The 19,357-nt window shown below is 33.0% G+C and overlaps 1 protein-coding gene across 1 annotated transcript in view; it reads right to left on the minus strand.

The window, feature by feature from the left end:
* LOC140441766 (neuroligin-4, X-linked-like) overlaps nucleotides 1–19,357 on the minus strand; it is a 960,081-nt gene that overhangs the window by 224,359 nt on the left and 716,365 nt on the right. The window contains exon 9 of the mRNA XM_072532673.1: nucleotides 15,941–16,226. Within this exon, the coding sequence (XP_072388774.1) occupies nucleotides 15,941–16,226 (286 nt within the window). The remainder of the gene's footprint in view (nucleotides 1–15,940; nucleotides 16,227–19,357) is intronic.

The raw sequence follows: 19,357 nt of genomic DNA on the forward strand, positions 1-19,357 counted from the left end.
AATCAGATTCAGAAGATGAACTTTCAGAACCAAGATTTATAATTACTGGCTCGATCATTTTATCAGTAATATTGTCCAGCTTCCACATTTTTTCCTCTTCTTTAATAGTGTGATTTACTGCCTTTTCCCAGTTTTCAGGTTTTACATTATTTACGGCCTCCAAAAACAACTGTTTAACATCATGAATTTTAAAAGTGGTATTTTTTCTTGAAACTTCACTCTTTATCTGTGCCCATACCAGTTCAATCGGGTTTAATTCACAATGATATGGTGGGGATCTAAGTACTGTCATTCCACGATTTTTGGCAATTTCATCAATTTCGTATTTTTTAAATTTTTCTTTATGAAGGGCACACAACGAATAAAGTTCCTTTCTTATAGATCCGGGATGGTACGTAATATTTTTTGAACTCAGCCAATTCTGCAAGTCTTTTTTTAACCACTTGGTTGTGGGCAGTCCTTCTATAAGTCTGGAGTGATAACTTGCATTATCCATTACTATTAAACAGTTCTTAGGAAGAAGATCTATCATTTGTTCGAACCATTCTTGAAAGACATCAGCGTTCATGTCTTCATGGTAGTCACCGGTACGAGTTGATTCAAAAGTTAATAAACCACATTCAACAAAACCGTCTGAACTGCCAATGTGTACTATTATCAGCCTGCGTCCCTTTCCTGATGGTGGGTTTAAACCAGTAGATAAGTTATTTACAAAAGCGTGCCTTTGACTTGTAACAGTTTCATTATGCCAAAATTTATTTGGTGTATGACCCTCGTTGATCCATGTTTCATCAAGATATAATATTTTTCTTTTTTGGTTTCTCATTTCCTTTATGGTTCTTAGAAAATGTCTTCTCCATATGACAATATCGCTTCTTTCTAATAAAATAGACTTTCTGGGATTCTTTTTCCAGCGGAAGTCTATTTCTTTTAAAAGTTTCCATAACGTACTTCGACTCATTTCTGGGTAACCCTTATCATCTCGAACTGAGACAAGAACTTTATCCAATGTTGGAAATTCTTGTCTAAAGAAGAATTCATGCACTTTCCGTCGAAGTCCTTCTTTAAAATGATATTCTATTTGAAATTTTGGTTTCCCTGGAGCATTACGTGGCATTTGAAAACTACCACATTTCTCTTCTTTAATAACTCTGTAAATCGTAGATTTCCCAACACCAAGTGTACTGCTAACTAACTCAACGGTCTCGTCCACACTTTCACATAAACGTTTGTCTGTAAATGATTTAAAACAATTAAATATTAATGTTTTTTCATTAACTGTTAGAGGACCAATTTTTCGGCGTTTACACGGCACTTCCAAATTTTCCATAACACTAGTATACACAATAAACTGCACCTTGCAACTGAAGTACCTACTTTTAGTGAACTGTTAAGAATTTTGAATACGCCACTTGGACCTTCCTATATACAAAATGGAAAAACCCACTATCACATTTTCTGTGGAATAAGTTTAGAAGGTAATTATCTAGTCAATTACTGTCGTAGATTCCTGGAATTAAAGAATTAAATGTTTGATTGTTGAAACCCTTACTTCGTGGAATGCACTCATTTTAGATAAAATAAAACGTTTTATTTTATCTAAAGAATTAAACTTTATTTTGCAAATAGGCAAAGAATTAAACTTTATTTTGCAAATAGATAAAATAAAACGTTTTATTTTATCTAAAGAATTAAACTTTATTTAGCAAATAGGTAGGTACTTATTAAACATTTATTGGTTATATATAACCAATAAAATAAACATCTTACATTTCTTGCAAATTCATTAGTACCTGTTAACCTCCATCACTCCGACACTGGCAACCTTATTTAGGGATTAGTAACCCTCACAACTATTGTATTCTATTCTGCCCCAACCTTTATACCTGGTGGTCATACTCAATTTAAAATTGTTTTCCTATATACTTCTGTAAACTTGTTGACAAATATCTGTTTTTCATTGAGTCACCCGTATCAACAGTTTAGGGATTTGCATACATAATTTATTGTTTTATTACTCTCTCATACATAAAAATACACTATAATGAAGGGCTGCTGGAAATTTTTCTATTCATATCTACTTTATAAAGGGTCATGTTGCTACATATTCCTGTCACAGACTCTCTGGTTTTAATGGGTTTACCGCTTTCAAATTTGACCAATCTAGTTTTGGAAATACCCGTTACGGAAGTCTTGACATATGGCATCATTGTTTATAATCTCTTAGGTACTTTAAGTACTTTAGCTAGATCTCCGCTTGATCTTAGACTGTGTTAAACGAATACTCTTTTTTCTTTATGTCTTAATCAGCTCAACGTAAGTCTTAGGATTGTCAATCACTTCCAGTTTCAGTCTTTTCTTCTCAATGGTGCCAAAGTATCTACCCACTGGCATCATAGAGTGTCCTGGAATCGGATACAATATTTTAATATTTTTAAAAATGTTTCTTTTACCTAACTGGTCTTGGTAAGTACAAAGAATTCGATTTTTGTTTTGACTAAATGCGCTGTCACAAATTTTTTTTAACTTTGTGTGCAGCGAATCTTTGTGTTTGTCAATATAATCATTCAAGCAGGTTTTAACCATATTCGGCCCTTTCTGGGTTGGAAAATTTCCGTGTAAGTATACATTGTTGTTTTATGTATTATTAGATTGTGAGTTCCAAAAACTTACAACCATAACTGACTAATATAATATTCATCTTGTGCGTTACTTACAGGCAAAGGTAAGTTCTTTTCATAATCAAAACATATATTATTCATTTCAGAAGAATCAGCTGATTTTTGAACTTCAGCTAGTTGTGTTTTAAATACATCTGCTTTTCTAAGATGAATCTCCTTATCCCTTTTAGGTGTTTTTAAGGTTTCCTCATTAGATTCCAGTTCAGCTTACCTTATATTAACTAGGAATTTTGTACAGGTGTTGTATGTATCCTTTCTTGAATATCCAAATAAAATGTTAAATTCTTCATTAAATACCTTCGCAAAAATCCCATATGAGACTTTTTTATTAGAATGTGTGTTAATGTTTTCATGTAGTTTAGTGATTGATAGATTAGGGTCCAGGTATTTTCTATTACGGCTATCAGATCTATAGTGTGATTCTCGAGCTGGTAATTCAGCAATATATTTTCTGACCTTTTCAAGAGATTCTGGTGGTGTTCTGTTAGGCCTAGTGGCATGACAGCCTCTATTGTCTCCTGGATGAGCTGCAGTTCTAACCTTTTTGTCTAATCTAGATTTAAAAACATAATGACATAAAGACACTTTTCCATTTTCAGAATTATTATTAACCTCGTATGAGAAGACTGTACGACTTCCTGATTGCTCGTTATTACGTAGACGTGATCGGATTTTCATAACTTTCTTAACACAACCTTGTAAATCACTCAGCTTAGTTTCACACTTACGCCTAGAAACGCCAATTTCACGACGTTTATTTATTTCTGTTAAACGATTTTTCTATTTCAATCATTTTTCATTTTTCTGGGTTTCTAAGCCGTTTCTTTCCCCTTGAAACAAAATGCCAATTCTCGGAAACCCCTCCAATAGGATTAAAGTTATAAATTACATTTTCTGGTGCTACAACGTCTCCTTCATTCTTGCTGCTACGTGAATCACTAACAATCGCAGGTATACAATTGCGAGAAGTGCCTCCGTGAGGATCATATTCACTTCCCGTGGTTACATCTTCACTGTAACTACTTGATGCTAAAATAAAAAATGTGTTTTACTAAACAAATAATAAAATCATTATTTTTACTTAGCTATGCTTATTGTTTAATATTGTATTTCTCATGTATTTAAACTACTTATTTATTTTTAATATAATATAAATAATATGGCAAATATTCTTACCAAAATCAGATATTTTTCTCTATGATACTTTTATATAACTCCAAAAAATTTACAGATCAAAGTTATACGTGAATCTATTTCATCAACAAACTTGTAGGTTAGGAATCCCCGTGTCAGTAACAACAAGTTGTCAAGTCCATCGACTTGTACACTTTTTGACACTTAGCAACTTCTTGCACTGAAATTATGATTGATTAAAGTTTTAAGATATGGGATTTTATCCAGTAAGACATTTTTCATTAGAAATCTGATTTCGCCAGCTTGTAGTACACATAATTTTATATAGATGTCGCTACTTTACTCAATTCTAGAAAAATATGGACTTAGCTACTTTATGCAGTGACCCCTTCAATTAGTCTGCTGAGCCACACAGTAAAAATTTCGTTTTTTTGAAGCTTCTATACTGGCATTGTATTACTTTTCTTTACAGTAAAACTGGCTGAGACCAGTGTCACGGAATTAGCGCAACGAAATAGTTGAAAGAGTCCATTTACGCAAGTAGGGAGTCCATTATAAAATATGTAAGCTTTTTAAATGTCAATTAAAATAAATAAATAAACTCTTAAATAAAATCTTAAAATAGAAAAACTTTTACATAAATAATAAAATTACTTTATTCAATTTTAAAAATATTATTTTAACTTTAAAAATACTGTAAATATATTATGAAGCTTCACAGTACTGCATATAGTACGACTTTTTTATTTATTTATATTTAGGATTTATTTTATTTCGCATTATTTATTCCGAAAGAGATGTACCTAGAGATAAAACGCAATTTGGACTTAGGAATGCGCTAGGTACCCGTGAAGCACTTTTTAGCTTATGTGCTTCTTCAAAAATGCCGATATAAACGTAAAGATATTTATGTGAATTTCATCGATTACGAAAAGACTTTCGATGGGGTAAAGCCTGTAATCGTTTTAAACATATTAAAAACAAAAGGCATTCATCGTAGAGGTCTACGTTTCATAGAAAACTTAGGTACATTAGAAGCAGTCGTACGAGTCAATTGGAGATTAACCAACCCATGTTACCTTTAAAGAGGACTAAGATAGAATGATTTCCAATTCCGCTGTGTATATATGTGTTATAGTTACAGTATTTCACCTCTATAGCCTCCGGTTTTATACTAGCAGTTGATACGTCTGAGACAGTTTGAGTCAAATAGCCAATTAGCAGTTGGCAGACATTTTAATCTTTTAGATACACAAAGCTCAATTACGTAAACAATTGCAAATATTGTGTTTTTTTATAAATTGTAAGTATTGTAATATAGTTATTATATTATTATAAATTATTATGTATATTATTATGTAAATTTAAAATAATGTACATTTGGCTATGTTTATGTCATATATCTGTTGGATCTGTTGATAACATATCTGTTGGATAACATCGTGAAGAGCCGTAAGTTTCAGTACTTTGGACATATAATGAGAAATCAAGGCAGATACGAGCTACTTTAATGCATTTTGCAAGGTAAAATTGAAGGGAAAAGGGCCCCTGGACGAAGAAGGATATCCTGGCTTACTAACCTGAGAGCATGGTATAGAAAGACCTCAACACAGGTATTCCGTATAGCAACCAACAAAGTCATCATAGCTAGAATGATCGTTAACGTTTGGAACGGACAGGCATCCTAAGAAGAAGATCTGTTGGATACACTTCGCCCGAACAAGTTACCAAATGGTTTATTTTTATTTTCAGGCAAACCATGGCAAGTGGAAGAAAAACTTACAACTTATAGATTATATAATCAAGAACATGTAGAGGAGCTAGTCAGATTTTTAGACGAAAATGACGAATATAGTGACAGCGATGAAGAAGAATGTGTAGAAAACCGAGAAGAAGATTCTGAAACTAAACAAGAGGATGAAATGGATAAACTAAAAATGGAACCTCATAAAAATAATCTTTTTCTTATGGAAAAAAGAAGAATTATTATAAATAGTGGAAGTGTCTTTTGGGAATTTTGTGAAAATTTTAGGTAGTATATATTTAAAAATATATTCCAGTTGTTATAATTTAACATAAATATTTATTATATGGTGCACTGTTCTTCCTCTTCATGTACCATGTCCTTTCAGAACGTTGGTTACCATCATAGCTATCTTAATTTTATTCACTGCCACCCTAAATAGCATGCTTGTATCAACAGCATATTGACTGTTGATAATTCGTATAGTTCTATTTTCTTTACTATTTAGTTTGTTTATTATTAATATTGCCTACGAGTACGTGTGCTTGGTTGTATAGTAATTTCCAGCCACTCTTAGTCTGTCAAAAAGTAACTAACTTCGCAAAAAAATAATTACTAAATTCACTAGACAGTTCGGACTGGGAATAGCGAACCGACTATAGCACCGAGATGATCACTGTGAAGGCTGATACGATAGTAGGATGGCACTATTACAGTACAGTACACTTTTTAGCAAGACCTGGGGTGGCGAATAACCGCAAAATGGCGGTTAACCACAAAACCGATAAGGGTGGCTGGGGATGAGAAAATGGTGACAGGTAATGCCGGAGAAAAAAGGGGGGCGGCATAGAATCGACAAATATGGTAAAAAGTACAGATAAGGTGTCACACAGTGGAGGAAAAATAGAGCTGTAAGCAATGACGGCATAAAATCGACAAATATAGTAAAAGTAGACCAAAAACAGTGTTTTACTAGTTTCACGATTAAAAGGCAAACAAATATTAAGATTAAGATTAAGATTAAAACAAAAGGCGTCACGTTAAAATGTCAAGCGGCATGTCAAAAAAGTCACACTTTACATAGATATAACAAGTAACAAAGACGTATATTTATACGTCAAGATGTCGCGCGTTTCGTCAAAATGTCACGTAACGCATGACGTTTTTGACATGCCGCGTGAGGTTTTGACTTGACACGTGCTGTTTTGACACAAAAAGTAACATTTAAACGTGGTCAAGACGCAGCATTTTGAGTGTCTATCTACTACTTTTGATACTACTAAGAACACTGTTTTTATTGTACTTTTACGATTTTATGCCTCTACTGTCATTGCTTACAGCTCTTTTTTTCCTCCACTGTGTGACACCTTACCTATGTACTTTTTACCATACCCGTATTTGGCGATTCTATACGCTACCGGTCATAGTTTAATTTTTTTCGCCGACATTACCTGTCACCATTTTCTTACTCTTAGACACCCTTATCGATTGTGCGGTTAATCCCAATTTTTAAAGTCACTCGCCACCACATTTTTACGGTCTTGCTGAAAAGTGTACTGTACTGTAGCACTATCATTCTTCTTACGATTAATGGTCTAGAGGAGTTTAAGATGTGTTTGCAGATCAACGAAGTTAAGTAGAGCAAATGCCGCTAGTGAATGATTAAAAACTATTATAATAAGAAAGATTTCATACCTACGGCATGTTATTCTAGAAGACCGTTACAGAATCCCTCAGCTTATTATGAAAAATAATATCAAGGGCGGCAGATGAATTGGAAGGAAGATGTTTGGCTCAAGAACATTCGCGAATGGATAATAATTGATAGGAATACGCAGTGGCGAACAAATATTTCGATTAGCTTAAGACCGTGAACAATTGCCAATGTAATTGCCAACTTTGGAGGGACCTAATATGGCACCAAAAAAGTATTAGGTTTCTGTTTCTAATTTTGTTGACAAATGTTATTCTATTTTAAGTGTTTAGTGTTTAGTTATAGTAGAGAAAGTCAAAAATGTAAATAAGGAAAGGACCAAGTCAGAAAAATGCAAAAAATTGTAATATTGGCAGAAAAATTTTATTATTGCGAGTTTGAAATCTTCTGTTTTATTTATTATTCCCGCAAATGCAATTAAAACAATGTCAAAGTTATTTTACCGATTTTCTGGTAGTTTTCTTAACATAATTGGTATTTTAAGGTCAAAATGCTCACTCGGATATTACATAACGTTTCGGTTGGAAGGCGTTACAGAAAAATGGTGGGGGAGGGGCATGATTCAAAATATAATACTTGAATGCTTCAAAGAGATATAATAAAAAAAACTAATATATTTGGACAGGAATATGTTCAGCAGTGGAAAATGGAGGATATTTATTGATTATAATGTGATAGTAATAAATTATGATACTCCAAGCACTAACCATAAAGTGATTTATTTATTGAATATTCTATTTTTAAGTCCTCTCCTGATATAATCTTGATGAAAACCGAGATGTATAAGAAATTTAAGAGACCCAAGTCTTTTCCCTTTGTTGACAAACAAACCGAAAATAGATACTAAGAGGATTTCAACTCCTTAGCATATAAACATCATTTTAGTCTTCACCTTATTTATGAATACATTTTATTTCATTCAACTAAACAAATTGCTTCTTGACCTGGAAAACAAACTGATGGTTCGTGAGTTTTAAGAACAAACAAATCGAAATGTAACTTATATATGATAAAACATACATGCCTTTATATACTTCCATACGTATACAAGTTTATTTTAAACAAAATATTAATAGCTTCATCAAACAAAAATAAAGTTAGCATTGCTTTTATTTATTTAAAATAATTCAAAAGTATTAATATTATTGTTTCAAACCTAACCTGTTAAAGTAATAGTTCAAATAAACTGGGATTTTTTTTATTTACATATACGTGCTCGGCAACTATGGTCACCCGTACAGGAGTGAATATATATATATATATATATATATATATATATATATATATATATATATCGAAAAAAGGAGTACGACCGTTAATCCAATATAAATAAGTTATATAATAAGTTAATATAAATGTGGTACCTCAAAAAGACATGTAGTAGTCAGTGGGTAAAGAAGCTTAAAAAACTAGATATTAATTAATTAGGTTGTATAAACAATTAATAATTTCAGTTTACAATTTGATTCAATCATAGCACAGCAAAAGACCATGTGGTTATTGTACATGTAATTTAAAAAAGTATGTAAAAAACTTATGTAAAAAATAAGTACATATTTGTCGAGAATTAACAAGATCATAAGATCACACTTCCAACAGTATGATATTAATTTAATTTAATTTTTACTGTAGGTAACATTATTGAAAAGATTAAGTGTTTATTATAGTAATATTATAAAAGGTATAATGAAGTTACCACAAAAGCTTCCAATGCTTACAGGAGACACCCGGCTAATGGGAACACATTTCAGATCCACATTGCTATCACGTGAAAAGACAGTGTCCTTGAATTTAACATCTTTTTCTTTCATTTAATGGTTCGTACAGACAAGGTTTTCGCCTTCTTTTTCATATTTTTAAACTTACCGCTTTATTGCATTAGCGGTTGGATCTCGCCTTATTGTGTGGCATGTTTTTACTTCAAGGACACTGTCTTTTCACGTGATAGCAATGTGGATCAATGTGGAATGTGGATGCACGACCAAATACTTACCATGTCGGGATAGTATTATTAGGTTTTTTCCTGGTTTTTCCCTCATAATTTACTATGGAATCACTAACAGAAGATTTTTACTGTCATTACGGCATGTGTTTGTCTTTTTAAAGACGGATTACATGCTATGATTTTTTCTGACGGATATTCTCAAGTTAAAGTTGATTTCATGTAATCGAATGAACTATCTTACAAGTAAAGTCGTCCTTGGAACGGAACTCAACAATATTGGCAATATCATTTTAAAGTCGTCTACTTTAAAATGTATAATGTATGTCTGAATTGTCAATATAAATGAGTCAGATAAAATTAAATTATTAGAAGAATTTTTCACTAAGTAACAAAAAAAAAACAAAATTTGTTTAATTTACTAATGTTTGTATTTTGAGAACGATTTCCGAAGTGGAAATTGAAACGTCAATAAACGTACTTTAACCTTTAATTGTGGCTTATTCCCATTTAAATAGTAATTACTTTAACATGCCACAAGAAAATAGCTTCAGAACAATTTTATCTCTATTATGTAATATGTTTTGGACCACTGTATTTCTTCTTCTTCTTCAAGTGCCCTATCCGTTGCGAACGTTGGCTATTAACATGGCAATTCTGATCTTGTATGCGGCGCTTCTGAATAGTTCGACCGATGTGAGCCCGAACCACTTCCTCAGATTTTGGAGCCACGAGTGTCTTCTCCTGCCTGGCCTTCGCTTACTGTCTATTTTTCTCTGGACAATCAATTGCAGTAGACGGTACTTATCGTGTCTCAATATGTGGCCTAGATATTCAAGCTTTCTTTGTTTAATTGTATTCACGATTTCTTTCTCCTTTCCGATTCTTTGGATTACCTCTATGTTGGTGACATGTTCGGTCCAGGATATACGAAGAATGCGTCGGTACATCCACATTTCGAATGCTTCTAGTTTTCTCGTGAGCGTCTCCGTCAGCATCCAGGCCTCCACACCATACAGTAAGATCGGAAAAATGTAGCATTTAACTAGACGTAGTTTTAGGGGAAGAGACAAATCCCTGCTTATGAGGAGCTTTTTCACATTGCTAAATGCTGCTCTAGCTCGTTCTATTCTCGCCTTAATTTCTGTGGCCTGTTCCCATTTTGCATTTACGTTGGTTTAAAGGTACACATAAGATTCTACATGGTCAATTAGTATGTTACTTATCCGTAACTGTCGAGCAGGCTGTTGCTTCCTGCTTATCAGCATCCACTTTGTCTTCTTGAAGTTGAGGCTCAGGCGGTACTCCTCACTAACTGAATAAACTCTTTCCATTACCTGCTGTAATTTGTCTATGGTACTGGCAAGGATCACCGTGTCGTCGGCATATCTTATATTGTTCGTTAACTCGCCGTTTATTTTTATGCCCTCATTTGCATTTTCCATACATTTGTTAAATATTTCTTCGGAATAAATATTGAATAGGAGTGGGGATAATATACACCCCTGACGGACACCTCTTTTGATCTGCACACTTTCAGTGAGTTCGTTGCCAATTTTTGCTCTTGTTGTTTGACCCCAGTATAGGTTTGCCATAATTCGAATGTCCTTGTCGTCAATACCTGTCTTTCGCAGAATATCTATCAATTGTTCATGATTGACATTGTCAAATGCTTTTCTAAAATCCACAAAGCACAAATACACGTCCTTATCAACGTCTCTACACCGCTGTATAAGCACCTGGAGAGCGAAAATTGCTTCTCTAGTTCCAAGTGTTTTCCGAAAGCCAAACTGCGATCTATCAATATTTGACCCACATTTATCATATATTCTTCTATGAATGATCTTAGTAAACGCTTTAGTGACATGATTGATCAAGCTTATAAGCCGGTAGTCATCACAGATCTGGGCATTTGGTTTCTTCGGGATTGTAATAAATGTTGACTGCAGCCAGTTCTCCGGGATTTTACCGCTATTATATATGTTGTTAAAAAGTTCAACTACATTATCAAGGAACTGTTTGTCTGATTTACATAGGATCTTTAATATTTCGCAGGGTACATTGTCCGGACCTGCTGACTTATTGTTTTTTAGTGCTGCAATGGCATCTTCTATCTCCGATTTAGGGATTGAAGGTCCTGTTTCTCCTTCTCCATATAGGTGATCATCAGTCCTGTCAGATGCAAATAATTTTTCTATGTATGATTTCCATGATTTCCATCTAAGATCGTTGATGGCTCCGAGAGAAGATTTCCATCGCCATCTTTTATGCTGTTGGGTGACTTATTGAATTTCCTCTTGTTTGTCATTGATTTTATTTTTTTGTGCATATTGTAACTGTCGTATTTTCGTTCGTATTGTTCTATTTCCCTGCATTCGTTGGAAAACCATTTTTCTTTGGCTTCTCGAATTTTCGTTCTTATGATTTTGTGGATCTGCTGGTATTTTTCTGCATTTTTATTCTTGAATTCACGTCTTTCATCCATCATATCCATTATCTCATCAGACATCCATTCTTTCTTCTTCCGTCTGGCACGCTTTAATAGAGTCGCGCATGTTGTTTGGATTGCTTCCCTCGATTTATCCCATCTCTCTATTATGTCCGACGTGTATATTTTAACACCATCAGCATTTTAAAATGATGTATATTGATATTTTATTTAGGTATCAAGTACCAAAATAACATTTTTCAAACGAATACGAATTATAAATAACGCTTAACTACAATAACCGCTTAAAATATTAGCGTCAATAAACGTTAATAGTCGTTAACTGTTTTTGATATATCACGAAATTCACTGTGAAATAACGTTATCGCCCTTAGATGTTTTTGACATTAACAAATTTTTCACAATTGGTAGTTAACGTTTAATATATTTTTTGATCTAGTTCAGATAGAGATACACTTTTTTGACACTTAAAGAAGTCGAAAACGGTGAATTCGATTATAGTAATATCTCAATTTCACAAAAAATGTAGATAACGTTGTTTGACACTAAACCCTCGAAATATATATTATTATTTCGATACTAGTGTAGATTATTTTTCCGCTTTTTTATTATATGCAATTTATTTGTTTAGTAATACACCCTCATTTTAATCTTCCCATTTAATGTTTTTGCTGGCGCGAATGCCAGACACTGTATGAGCTTTTATTTAATTCAGAAGTTATGTCACGTAATTCTTGTTTCTGGAAAATATGTTGACGCTCCATATTTAGTAGCAAACTTCGTGACATTTTCATTGTGTTCCCGCTTATCAGAACTTTATCCAGCACGAAACTGCAAAACACCATATTATGCAAGAGTTTTCTAATTTGTAGAAATAATTTTGACAATAATTATCACCTAGTATCAACTTCTAACGTAGTAAGTAAATATTTTTATGTCAAAAATGTAAATCATTCATATAATTATATGCTTCGTATTTTAATAAAACATAAAAATTCTACATTAACCACCATGAGGTATATTGCGACTGCTGCACTTCATTTCGCTCGTTGTGCTCCCGGACATGCATAACACTACTTTTTCTACCGTCTACTTTAAAATAATACCTTGATCGTTTCGTTTTGTATTTAGAAAACAGCATCAGTCGATATCTATAAAAGTAACGTTTTCTTCAAAGAATTGAAAGCCAAAAAGTGGCCTCTCATATTGAGTGAAAAAGAGATAATAATGTATAAAAGTGACTTACCTCTAAGGTAAGAGGTCTAAGAGATCTATTTACAAAACTTTTTTATTTCTAAATAGGGTACAAATAGAACATAGCCAAAAATATTTTAGAAAATTATTTTTACAATTAACGTGTGTCTAAAATCTGGTTTTATACCGTTATCAACTGAATTTATTATTATTTACATAAATTACGTATATATAGAAAGTTTACGATATATAAATACAATTCAAAAAGTACTTAAATTTAAAAAAAAATACATGGACAAGTTAGTTTCACTATCACTGTCGTTATTTAGATCAATAATAATTGTTTCTTTGAGCAACCTAACCTAATGGTTCTGAAAGACTTAAACTCTCATAAGTCAATTAGATTTTAGTGTACCATTCGCTTACCGCCCACCATGTATTAACTGTGAAGTGTTTATATCGGGCAAACCAGTCAACTGCTTCAATTCAGAATTCGTTCTCACAAATATGACAAGAACAACGTCACGGCGCTCACAAAACATGAAAATGAGAAGAAGCATAAATTTGGCTTCGAAAACATCAAAAATTTTATAAATCCAACAAAAGAAAAAGAAGAGGGAGATAAACGAATCAACAGAAATAAAAAGAAATACCAACGCAATCAATGACAAAAAGATACACAGAACCTAAATAAAATATATTTCAATCTGATTTAAATAATAATAAATATAACACCATAAAAAACTCTTTAAAGTCATAACACATATAGGTCCCGTCATTTCGGAAGGCATCTAATTTGCATATTATCGCACTGGGCAGAGATCAAAATTTGAAATTTCTACCTAAGCCACGCCTTAGCAGTAAATCATTTCAATACTCAGTAGCGCAGCAGTGCAGTTGAGAACAAGTTGTGTGTGTTAAATATTAGATAATTTTCTTTTCAAACAATCTTGCTGAAAATGGACGGAAAAAACGTAGCGTTATTAAAGAGCAGGGTCGTCAAATAATATTTAATGTGTATAATTATTTTGACAATATGAAAAGTGAAATGGACACTCTGCTAATGGTAAAAAATAAGACTGCTGAAGCAACAGGTAAGGAGTTTCAATGCATTTAGTATTAATTTTTGATATTCAAATTCAATATTTCAACACTTTTTACTTTTAGTTCTCAATGTTAGTTATTTGTCAATATTTTATACTATGCTCTTGTACCCCATTTTGCCTACCTCCGTTTCTCTTTTGTATTGGGTGTGTCGAGAATACCATTTTCGACATATTTCTTTTTTCATTCCTTCGATGTTTCCTAAATATCGTATTCTCTGTACTTTCGTTACAGTCGTTATTTTTAGCTATTATTACGTTTACTTCGTTATTTTGTTTACTACTTCTTGGTCTGTAGATAGTTCTATTACTATGTGATCATCTACAATTCCATGGTGTGTTTCCATTACTACTTCATTTTTATTTACCATAATTTTTTGTAAAATAATAACCACATTACTGTAAAATAATTTTACCAAATTATCATTATTCCCCTAGCTAGTTCATTTAGTAATAGATCGTTATCATTTTTCATATATGGAGAAAGAGTTCATAGGCTCTTGTTTTCGTAGAAAGCTCTTATTTATTTATTTTTTAATTTTCTACTATCGCTTTAAGTTACTTCTCAATGTACTTTTTTGTTTCTTTATGTTGTCTGTTTAAAATTTAAAAAATTATTCCTGCAACATACCAATCATTTTGAATTATTATTTACGTCATCATCATCATTATCAATGGCGTTACAACTCGTCGTGAGTATTTGCCGCGTTTACTATTGCCTTCCATGTTTGTCGGTCCTATGCCCCTATTTTGTTGTTTTTCTTTGAAACATTCACATTAGTTATATGAATTTTTAAAGAGTATGTGTATGGAGTTAATTTTATATCTTTTAAGTTTTCATTTACAAATTTAGATGTGCATATATTTTAGAAGGACAGCAATATTGACGGTAGTCTTTATTATATCGTTAATATATATTTAAAGATCGTCTTTCGTCCTACCCAATCTTAAATCGGGTAGGTCCATGAAATTAGGCCTTTCCCAAAGACAAGAATATTTATGTTTACATGACTTTATTATATCACTAAAATGCTTCCAAGAAAATAATTAAATCAGGTGGAATTTCTAGGTACATGTAGTTGGGACCATTCATTAGCATATAATTATCCTTACTCTTTAATATTTTGGTATTGTATTGGTATTTGATATTTTGGAAAATACGCTGGACAATTAATTGCTATTTTAAAAATCCATTTTGTTAAACTTATCAATATTCAGAACTTAATAATTATTTTGTACAACAAAAATAGATTGTTTGTTCAGGTAAAACGTATTACGAAGGTATTATTGTTTTTGTCCCATCAAATATCTTACTGATAATTTTTCAAATGTTGCCTATATGTTCAAAATTATTGAAAACTAAAAAATCGCCTTTATTTAGTATAACATGTTTTAGCTGTATCTACTAAATAGTGCGCGCCACTGTCATTTAGTTAAAATTTCAATAACCAATCACCAACTTCAAAGGCGGTTCTTATACAATTTCGACATGCCTCGTAATATGCAAATTGGATGCCTTCCGAAATGACGGGACCATCAATGTCATTGTCACGTTTTACGTTTTGGTAAGTTTTTTTTTGTATATTTTGCAAATACTTTTTGTTCCTAACCTTGTAAATTTTAGAATCTTGACAAAGGCGAGGGTTTCCTGCCAAAACGTTGATTTCAATGGACAATAAAATCTATTTCCAAATTTAATATAACTTATTGAACCTAAACCCAAGAAATACTAATTTTATATTAAATATAGTACGGTTCAAGATACTCATAAAACTATTATATATATATATATATATATATATATATATATATATATATATATATATATATATATATATATATATATGTATATATATATCAGATATTAGTTTTCTATAATTTTATTAAGTAACTTTAGTAGGTACCTAAAATTTTAATTTTTTTATTTTTTTACTAATAATAAATTTATTATAATTTTAAAAAGTGAAAAATATACTTACTGACACTAAGATAAAATTGCGTCCCTATCTCGTAAGGATCCCACACAAGACCTTTATACCGCGTTTTCTCCCGGGTAGTTCCATAATCCGGTGGAACAGTGTCCTTATTACCTTGCGACGGAGCATTAGGATCACCACTTTTCACGAAATTGCTTATGAAGTTAAGCATAGCTTCCGCAACACCCAAGTCCTGTCTACTAAAGTTTTGGGGAAAGTGGGGCATTCCACCGACCATCGGCAAGCCCAAAATATAGATAAGGTCTTCACCTCGTATGCTACCCAGACGCTGCAAAATAAAAAAACAATTAGAGCTTAAGAATTCTGTTACTACTTAAAATTTAAATTTAATGTAACTGTTGTTGTAATATATACATTTAAAACAAATGGATATACTTTAACTCGTTTTAACCCTTTTAGTCATGAACTATGAGTATGTAATATTACAATTTCTGTATGTGTGTGACACAGAAATCCCTCCCAAACGATTGGAATATTGGAATACTTTGCACCATACACAGAAGAGGAGATATCTTTGAAAGCTCTAACCACAGAAGAATTACGCTTCTAAATCATCATCATTCATCATTGGCTTTTACAACTCTTCGTGAGTATTTGCCGCGTTTACTATTGCCTTCCATTGATTCCGATCCTGTGCTATTATTTCCCATGGTCTTACTTCCATCTTCTCCAGGTCTTCCCTGACTGGGTCTTTCCACCTTTTTCTAGGCCTTCCTGTCGATCTTCTACCATCTGGTCTTTCCCAAAACACATTGCTAATTAGTCTGTCGTCATCACTCCGTACCACGTGGCCTGCCCATCTTAATCTATTGGCTTTTATGTATCTTACGATGTTTCCTTTCCGGAAGAGAGTCTCTATTTCATTGTTGTATCTGCTCCTCCATTCATTTGTCACGCTGTCCCTGCAAGGACCATATATAATTCGCAGGATTTTGCGTTCCCATACTAATAGCTTATTGATTTCTTTCTTTCTCAATGTCCATGTTTCACTTCCATATGTCACTGCTGGTCGTATTATGGTTTTGAACATTTGGATTTTGGCACGCCTTGAGAGAAGCTTTGACCTCATTAGATGTTGAATGGCAAAGAATGATTTATTCCCCGCCAGTATTCGTATTTCAACCTCCCGTTCTCCTGTGTTTTCACTGGTAATTGTTGCTCCTAGGTATTTGAATTCTTTGACCACCTCAAAATTATGATCGTTTATGGTAATGTTTTGTCTTATTCGCTGTCGTTCCTTTTTTGATACGACCATGTATTTAGTTTTTCTTCGTTTATTTTCAGGCCTACGCTTAGTGTTGCTTCTTCAAAGTTCGATACTATATCCTTAACTTCCAGTGTTGTCTGTGCTACTGCATCTACATCATCTGCAAATGCGAGAATAATCTTTGCTCCTCTGGCAGTTATGTCTGGTTTGACTCTGGTATAGATTTTTCGCATTGCATATTCCAATGCTAGGTTAAATAGTAATGGGGACAGCGGGTCTCCCTGTCTGAGTCCGGTGCTTATGCCGAAAGCCTTTGGAGTTTTGCCTCCCATTTTAATTTGTGCAAAGGAATTGTTGACACACATTCGCGCAATCATGGTCAGCTTCTTTGGTACGCCTAATTCCATCATTACACTCCACAGTTTTAAGCGATCTATGGAATCATATGCTTGTTTAAAATCTATAAAGATCTGGTGTACTTCTTTATTATATTCCCAATACTTTTCTAGCATTTGTCTGATAGTAAATATTTGATCGATTGTTGATCTTCCAGGCCTAAAGCCGCATTGGTAATCGCCAATAATTTCCTCTGTATATGGTAGTAATCATTTTAGTACAACTGAAGCTAATATCTTATATGTAGTACCGATTAGTGAGATTCCCCTGTAGTTGCCACATGTATCCTTTCTGCTTTTAAATGCAGCGTATAAAATATTTTCCACAGTACTGTCACCGTATGGCACCATATACAGAACTAAGCTAGTTTGAGAGGTATACTCTCTCCCGTATACTGTTCAATTTGGCTCTGGAAAAAGTAATACGTATGTCACAAATCACAACCACTGGTTCAATATATAATAAATCAGTGCAAATACTGGTCTATGCTAAAAATATCAATATTATTGGAAGAACGGAAAACGCTGTACGAGAGACGTATGTAGCATTAAAAGAATCAGCTACAAGAATGCAGTGGTGAACGAATTTGTATACCTGGGAGCGCTTCTTAACACTGCAAATAATACTACCTCAGAAATAAACCGCAGAATTTGCACGGCTAACAGATGCTGTTTTGGACTCAATATCCTCCTTAAATCCCCAATTATATCAAAACAAAAAATAATGAAAACTTGTTAAGATGTTTCAAACGAAAACTACTAAGGCTAATCTATGGAACAGTGAATAACAATGGAGTGGGGAGAAGACGATACAACTTCTTAAGATAGGACGTCTGAGGTGAATAGGACATGCGGATGGAACAAAATAACCCAGCTAGAAAACGCTCCTTGATAGACCCATTGGTCAGAGAAGAAGAGGAAGACCCAGAACAAGGTTCCTTAATAACATCGATGAAGACATTAGAAATATGGGAATACGTGCTTGGTGCAGAAAGGCGATGGATAGGGAAGACTGGAGAGAAATTCTTGAGGCTAGGACACATGCAGGGTTGTGAAGCTAGAATGATGATGAATATTACAATGTTGTGCTTGTAGATGTATATAGTACCTTTTTTTTATAAATTTTCGGTTTGTACTAGGAACTAGAATTTTTTACAAAGTGTTTTTGTTTAATATTTGAACTAAAATATTTGTGCACATTTCTGTATACAATGTAAGTCAACGGTAAAATACCGCTGTAGACAAATGTGTACGCCAGTTCTTGGTAATATAAAAATATTTCCAACAAAACTAGACGATGATACAATTTTTAATAATTATTGTTATTATTTAAACATAAGTTTATGTTACATTTATCGCACTTTATTCGTGACAATTATCTAAAACCCAGACATTAACATGTAGAAGCGAACGCTTTTCCATCTTGTTCCGGTGAATAATCCACTCCATCCAAATGTACTTCAGTTATTGGTCTCAACTCCAAAGTTTGTGGGGTTTAAGAATGGGATGAGTTTGGAGAATTATCCAGTATATTATAAAGGACGACCTTTCTTTCTTTTTACTGTTTTTCAGAAGTTAAAGCTTCTACAGTGTAAGTATGAAAAATCAATACCTTTATGATTGCTTTTTTTAAATAATCAAATCGAGTAGGTTTGATTTTGTACTCTAGCCATGCGTTTACACAGGGCAAGTCTATAGCGTGTACAATTGCAGGGTATCGCCGCCTTTCTCGTTTATTTACTGAGCTATCAGTCATATAACAATCCCCACAAGAAGTTTAAAAATATAATTTTGGTT

This window comes from Diabrotica undecimpunctata, chromosome 5, assembly GCF_040954645.1.
Source record: "Diabrotica undecimpunctata isolate CICGRU chromosome 5, icDiaUnde3, whole genome shotgun sequence".
Classification (NCBI taxonomy): domain Eukaryota; kingdom Metazoa; phylum Arthropoda; class Insecta; order Coleoptera; family Chrysomelidae; genus Diabrotica; species Diabrotica undecimpunctata.